General features: G+C 32.7%; 1 protein-coding gene across 4 annotated transcripts in view; it reads left to right on the top strand.

The window, feature by feature from the left end:
* Window positions 1-5,314: 5,314 nt before the first annotated feature.
* LOC106336602 (senescence-associated protein 13-like) overlaps window positions 5,315-7,727 on the top strand; it is a 5,360-nt gene continuing 2,947 nt past the window's right edge. The window contains exons 1-5 of one of the 4 annotated variants that reach the window (XM_013775474.1): window positions 5,390-5,494; window positions 6,070-6,138; window positions 6,235-6,442; window positions 6,553-6,769; window positions 6,888-6,994. In XM_013775474.1, the coding sequence (XP_013630928.1) occupies window positions 6,260-6,442; window positions 6,553-6,769; window positions 6,888-6,994 (507 nt within the window). In that variant the 5' untranslated portion in view covers window positions 5,390-5,494; window positions 6,070-6,138; window positions 6,235-6,259. Of the gene's footprint in view, window positions 5,495-6,069; window positions 6,139-6,234; window positions 6,443-6,552; window positions 6,770-6,887; window positions 6,995-7,727 lie in introns of all 4 variants that reach the window. The other 3 variants (XM_013775476.1, XM_013775473.1, XM_013775475.1) reach the window with 3 other exon arrangements.

A 7,727-nucleotide genomic window follows, 5' to 3' on the forward strand; every position in this document is an offset into this window, starting at 1 on the left:
TAGGGGTGGGCGTTCGGGTATCCGTTCGAGTTTGGGTCGGGTATTTCGGATTTTCGGGTATTTCGGATTTTCGGGTATTTCGGTATAGAGGTGTAGAACCTGTTCGGGTATTTCTGTACTTCGGGTCTGGTTCGGATATTTTTAGTTCGGGTTCGGTTATTTCGGATCGGGTTCGGATATTTAGATTTTGAAAAAACAAAATTAAATTTTCATTTCTCAAATTTATTGTATTTAAAAATATAACTTTCACTTAACTAATTTCTTTATTTTTAATAGATTGAATGGTTAATAGATCTCGACATAACATTTTGAAACTAAAAAGACATTAATTTGATTATTGTTTTTAAATTTTTGATATAAGTTTTTGTTAATTCTTGAAATAAAAAGATTAACATGCATTTTAAGTGAGTAGGAAATCATTTTCTCCGTAATTGTATGTATATCATATGAAATTAAAATATGTGTAGTATCAATATAAATATTCTATATAAAATGAGAGATGTAAACTACAAATATAAGGTTAATTATACATATGTTCGGTTATTTTCGGATATCCATTCGGGTTCGGATATTACCCGTTCGGGTTCGGATATCCAATCTCTCCTAATTCATTACCCGTTTGGATATTCTGCTACTTCGGTTTGGATTTCGGTTTGGATTTTTCGGATCGGGTTCGGGTGCCACTTCGGATATCGGGTAAAGTGCCCACCCCTAGTCCTATTAGACTAATTATTTTTAAAATGGAAATAATGCCCTCAAATTCAATTATAAATTCAAAATTACAATTAACAAAACAATTGTAAATATTAAAATATAATAAAAATTAAAGTAGTTAAAATAAAAGAAAAAATTTAAAATCCTCAAATTAAAAAAAAAACTAAACATGCCCTTTATGTCCCACGATTCTAATTTATTTTTTCTGAAAAAATTTATTTTTTCATAGATGAAATCTAAATATTTCCAAATATTTTCTATTCATATTTTTCGGAACTGATTATTCTTATCCGTAGAATGCAGTAAATATGTAGAACTCTGTTTCTACAGTTTCTTAGATTTATAGTAATGCGTAGATTTTGATTTCTATAGGTTTTAGATTTACAGTAAATCTGTAGAACTTGTTTTCTACAAGTTTTTAGATTTATAGTAATGTGTAGATTTTGATTCTACAGGTTTTAGAGCGATAGGTTAAGCGCGGAATGTGTATTCTAAATATTTTTAGGGTACTATTATTTTTGTAGATCACGTATTCAAAACATAGTAGATTCAGTAAAAAAAGTGGATTTCATTTTCTATTTCGTAAAAAGACAATTCTACTTTATGTAGAACATAATTTGAAATTATGATTTAAATATTTTTAGAACTCGAAAAAAATATCACTAAGTTCATATGGGTATTTCATCGGTAGTTACTATTTTTCCAACTTTTTAGTTTGTAAAACTATTTATTTGATTTATTTTGGAAAATAGTAAAGGACATTAGAGGCAAAAGTGGTACAAAATAGAAATTAGCATAATGGGACATAGTTACCATTTTTTTTGCCCTAGAAATTTTTTTTTCCATAGTTAAAATGGGTTTTTAACTTCTATATATTATGAGATTGATGATTGCGAGTAGCATGGTTATTTTTTTGGAGGCCTTTAGTGCTCAATAATTGTCTGAACACAATTTTTATTTGTCTAGTATAGAAGGACGGACGAATATGGTATGTAAATCTATAAAATAATTCAAAATCAAATACCGTGTGAATAGTTGGGATATAATTTCATTTTGTTCATATTCAATTTATATTGTTGTATTAACTTAGTTTAAGCTTCATATTAAGTGTAATTATCTCTTTTTGTTTTTTTTACTATTTACGTAAACATTGCATTGATTTAATTTTTAATGGTAACATATTTGATCCACTTTATTTATAACAACACAAATTGACATGCAGTCAAAACATTTCAACCGTACACATCGATATAAAGTAGAATAGTGGCTCACCAAACATTTCAATTGTTTATATACAAATTAATTCTCATGTGCTGCGTGAGTGAGAGAACCAAGAGCAACACAAAAAACTTTTCTCTGTAACTTATTTCGGAGGCCAACCGTGTTGTACTGTTGTTCATAGTCATAATCTCATATGCATGCGCTTGGTGGAGGAGGTGATCACACAAAATATTTGTATTGCTCTAACCATGCCTTTATCTCAGGATCTAAATTTGTATGACAAACATAGTAGTGTGTATACAGTTACTAAACCATAAAGATTTGAGGAAAAAACATAGTATACCTCCAAAATATTCCTTAAAAATCTCAACATCAATCAGATAATATGATAATACCTATAAGATCTATGGTGGTTCCATCTTCCAGAGTGACATGAGCAACAAAATCTCCCTACAGAGCCGCCACATGAAGAGGTGTTATTCCTCCATCTGATGCTCTGTTTATCACCTCGTAAAGAGCACTGCATATATTTGAAAGATATCTTCAGCTAATAATGTCAACTGAAGCCATAAGCTTTAACTATTTCAAAACACTATTAAACATTCTATCAAATCCAGCAACTGAGGATTAGTTACTCTTCAACAGGCTCCAGAAATTGGGGACACTTATTATATACTCGGAAAGCAGTATCCTGCTACACCGAGGATGACCATTTTGAGCCGCAAGATACAGAGCAGTACTACTATTTAAGCTAATATGGTATGTGATTATATCAACCCCAATAATCAAACAAAATCACTATGTCAATATGTGAGAATAAAAGTTTATCAAGTGCTTACATTAGCACCAAAATGAATGAGAATCAACCGACCTCCCAATGACCATGTTGGCAAGCTTGCATCAAAGCCATCTGTTTCCAGAACCCCTTGTATTCATATTACTTTGATGATCAATAAGAAAATGTCAAGTACCAAGAGAGCTATTGCCTTTCTGCGGTAGTTCCAGAGATTGATGATATCAACTCCTGATTCCACCAACAGATATAACTATTTATGAATATAAACAAAAAAAGCTTTATTAAGATCATCATAATCAATTCAGCATTACCATAAAGGTCAGAACTTGTTGGAATCTCTGAGATCTTACAAACTGGTTTACCTCGTGTCGGCCTTGGCTGGTGGCATAATAGAGAGGAGAGTTAGGGACAACGAACGTGGAGTAGGGAGCAGCTTCCAGAAATTAAAAACGAAAAAAAAAATTCTATTCTCGTGCTCTTAAAGGAAAAACAGTAATTCCATATCATCTGATTGGGAAATATTATGTTGCTTGAGATGTTAATTACAGTTGCAGCACTGTGATATAAACAAATTGGGAAACACTGAATAAGATGAGCCAGATTTCAATCAAATAGAAGCCTTCTTAAACTAAATTTTACCTAGTGTTCTTCTGTCGGATGAGAAAAGGCCACAAAGTCGGGACTGACATGGAAACCTGACTTTCAAAGCGGATCGGTAGATTCGGTAGCTCTCTTTCCTTACTCCTCGGCCCATGATCTGAGAAAATAAGATAAAAGGTTTCAGACGTTCGGAAAGTCCGGTATGGACAGGTTGAAACTCATTAGTTAGAGATCCTAATGCAAATAGTTTCTTTGACATAAAACATAAAATAGTTGGGACTGCAGAAGTAGTACCTAGCCATGGACAGACATTTATGCTCCCCTCCAGTTCATACTCCAACTCCGAAATGATTTGAGCGGTATTAGGGAGTGGCGACATTGGCGTGTATATATATGGTGGAGAGGGGAAGTCGAATAGTAATTCGTGGAGTTGCTGTCTTTGATTTGATGAATCATGAATGCTATAATAGATGTATTCAGTGGGAAGAGGAGAAGTTGGATAGCGATTTAAATCTGAAAAAGAAGCTGAAAAGCGACGAAAATGTAGGAAGTGGAAAAGCCAGAAGCTGTAAGCACTACGGCGACAAAAACTGAAGAAAGAAAGATGCTTATGTTAGATGGGCCAGCTGGCTCTTTTCTATTGGTTTGAATTATTAATCCTATGTTGCATAGCTAGAATTCGAGTATATCCAACTTTTAGTATTGTTAGATTGCACTGTAGTTGTTATGCATGTTACCATTTGGACCCTAAAAACTAATGATCAAATTCATTTCAATTGGTTCAAATTAATACATATATACTAGGTAATAACCCATACCTATCACGGAATGAGATATTTTATAAAATATTTACTAAATCAATAATTTTTTTTTAGATAAATTTTAAATAATAACAAAATATGTAAATATATATATATATATATATATATATATGTTAATGATTTGATCAGTTCAAATATGATACATATTTCTAAAATTATTTAAGAATTTTTTATATGGTGTATACTTTAATCTAAAAATACTAAAATATTTATTTAACCTGGCTATCTATTATATGAAACATCTTTTCGTATAGCTTTATGATCATTAGTATCTTTTTATAATAAAAGTTTTGAACCATTGATCAAAGCATTATCACTTATCACTGTGAGACTTTTAACAATTTTATTAATTTATTGTCATTTTAAAATTTTAAATATAATATATACAAAAATATATAAATTTTTATCAAATGGTTAACATGATTTTGTAATTGGTTTTTATAATATGAAATTAAAGGAATATGATAGATGATACGTAATTTTTATCAAAAATTTATTATGAAATATCATTAATTGTTAGATATATTTTAAACCATATTAGGTAAATCCGTAGATTTTATTTTATGGAAATAATTATGAATATTTTTAGACTATTAATTAACTTTATGATTTAATTGATGAAAAGTATAAATATATATAGATTTTAGATCAAATAATAAATCTCATGTATTGCAATTATTCTAGTAACTTAAATATATTTATTTAATGACTATAAGAATTTTTATTGTGATGACATATCATTTAAGCACAAATTTTACAATTTTTTTTCAAATAATATATAAAGGATATAATCCATCATATCCGATGTTTTCTCTATATTATTCGAAATTATCCTAAAAACCAGAACCAGACTGAAATCAAATTAGACCCAAATTTTTTTAGATATTTGTTGTCCGAACAAAAAAACCGAAATAACAAAACTGAAAGCAAACTAAATTTTATAAATATCCAAACAGTTTTTAAATTACTAAAACTGAACATCCAAAAACTGAAATACTCAGAACCGAAAACCAATCACCCATGCCTATAGCCACCCACTGTCACATTTTGGTTCTATTTGGGCTAGTTAGATATTGGGCCTAAGAGCTTTGCTAACATTTTATTTCTCTTGCCTTAAATTTGAATTTTTATTAACCCAAAAGGAAAACATTATTATCTGAAGAAAATATTGCCGACTCCGCCAACGATCATTTACAGGGTCGGTCGTCCACACATAAAAAGATAATCGACTTCTTAATTCATAACAAGAAATGACAAACACAAGAGAAAGCTTGAGAGACAATTCTAGATGGAGTCTGGGAGGCATGACCGCTCTTGTGACTGGTGGCTCCAAAGGCCTCGGGTCAGTCCCATACTCGCATTTCTCCTATTTCACACACTTTCGTAGTAATCCAATAATTAATCTGAGGTTCTCTTTTAAATCTTAGATTAATATGCTTATTTCATGGTAATTCGATCATTAATTAACATAGTCCTGAAAAGAAGAAAAGCTTGATGATAAATAAAGGTTATGCAATCCTGTTTACGCTTTGGTTTGGTTTGGTTTATCAGTTTTTTTTTCGCCATTTCACTTGTCATGCTCTTGCAAATTGACAATTCTACATGCAAGATCTCACTGTTTGTTTTTGATGCACCATGCTGATTTTTTTTCTAGTTCTTTATTTTAAATTATTTGTAGGAATTGTATTATATGAGAATTGAACTCTTGTGTTCCTTGTGTAAAAGATATACAATTTAATCATCCATTGAATCAAAAAGTTTCACCGGGTTCATTTTGGTTTTTCAGATTTTGATTTTTAGAAATGAAATATGTTTTTTTGGTAATCAGAAATGAAATATGTTAGTTTATAATTTATTTATTTTTGAGAAATAGTTTATAATTTTGTTTTGTTTTTGGCTCCGTTTGATGAATTTTAGGTCTAGGCGTCTAGCTGGACTCGTTCCTGTTCGTTCTTGGGGTTTATAGCTAAAGAAATCAACTCAAATGTAGTTAATATTATATTTACGTAATACGATTTTATTTTATTTTTTTCCCCGTTCCTATACAACCCCAAATTTCATGTGGAATATGATTTCCATTAGAGAAGCTGTGGTGGAGGAACTAGCTATGTTGGGAGCAAGAGTCCACACATGTGGTAGAAACGAAACTCAGCTTCAAGAACGCTTACACGAATGGCTAGCAAAAAGATTTCTGGTTACCACTTCTGTTTGTGACGTTTCTTTGCCTGACCAACGAGCGAGGCTCATGGAAACTGTCTCCTCTCTCTTCCAAGGGAAGCTCAACATACTTGTAAGTTTTATTTATATATACTAGCAGGATCAATATGCCTCCGGTCAAGATTAATTTATTTTGTCATGTCTTTTAAATGTTTGGTTTGGGTCTATTATATACGTATATAGGTAAATAACGCGGGAACCTCTATAGTAAAGCCTGCCACAGAATTTTCATCAGAAGACTTCTCATTTCTGATGGCTACGAATCTGGAGTCAGCTTTTCATCTCTCACAACTCGCGCATCCATTATTGAAAGCCTCGGGCTCAGGGAGCATTGTGGTCATGTCCTCCGCTGCTGGGGTTGTGCATATGAGCGTCGGATCCATCTACGGAGCAACTAAAGGTATTATATATACACTAACACACATTCGAATAATTAGGTCTAAACTTTAAATGCAAAAAAATAAAAATAAAAAAAGAATTATCCCTCGAGAAGACTTTAATAAATGGACACATTCCAGGAGCAATGAATCAGCTGGCTAGAAACTTAGCTTGTGAATGGGCAAGTGACAACATAAGGGTCAACTCAGTTTGTCCGTGGTTTATCACAACTCCTTTGGCTGTCAGCGTAAGATATCATTAAGTTACTTATGTACTTTGTTTTAAAATAAAAGTTTTATCTACTACTTGTGGGTTTAGTCTAGTTTAGACCACCCGCATCGGGGGTTTATGAGAGAGTCATGGGCTCGGTATCATAGGCCTTTTCGATTAAAAGAAATGAATAAATGGGTTTCAACCCGTGCACCGGGTCTTCCAAGTGAGCCCGTATGATACGGGGTCATGCCACGCGGCGCAGAGGGAGTGGCTACGCGATCTCGCGTGTTGAGTGAGAAAAAAAGGGTTTCGCGTGAAAGATCCCATTTTCCCTTCTCTCTTCGAAATCTAGGGTTTCTCCGTCTCTGAGGCGATTTCGTGTCCGAGTCCAGAGCCGGAGATTTTCTCGATCAATTCGTCGTCGGAGTCACTCGTAAACGCTCTCAGGTGAGTCTCAATCACTCCGAGGACGAGATAGCTTCGATTTGATCTCGAGAGGTTTCTAGGTTAAGGAAGTCGATTTGGGGGTTTCGTCTTAGGGTTGAAAATCGAGAAGGGGGTTTCGATTTCTTGGTTAAAATCGACATACGGTTTCCTTTTAGGGTTCGTTTATCGTGGATTTCATTTCGATTTGGGGGTTTCGTGTAAGGGTTCGAAATCTAAAAGGGGGTTTTAATTTCTTCGTTTAAATCAACATACGGATTTCTTTTACTGTTCGTTCATCGTGGATTTGAATTGGATTTGGGGGTTTTTAGTTAGTCTTTCAA

This window comes from Brassica oleracea, chromosome C4, assembly GCF_000695525.1.
Source record: "Brassica oleracea var. oleracea cultivar TO1000 chromosome C4, BOL, whole genome shotgun sequence".
NCBI lineage: Eukaryota > Viridiplantae > Streptophyta > Magnoliopsida > Brassicales > Brassicaceae > Brassica > Brassica oleracea.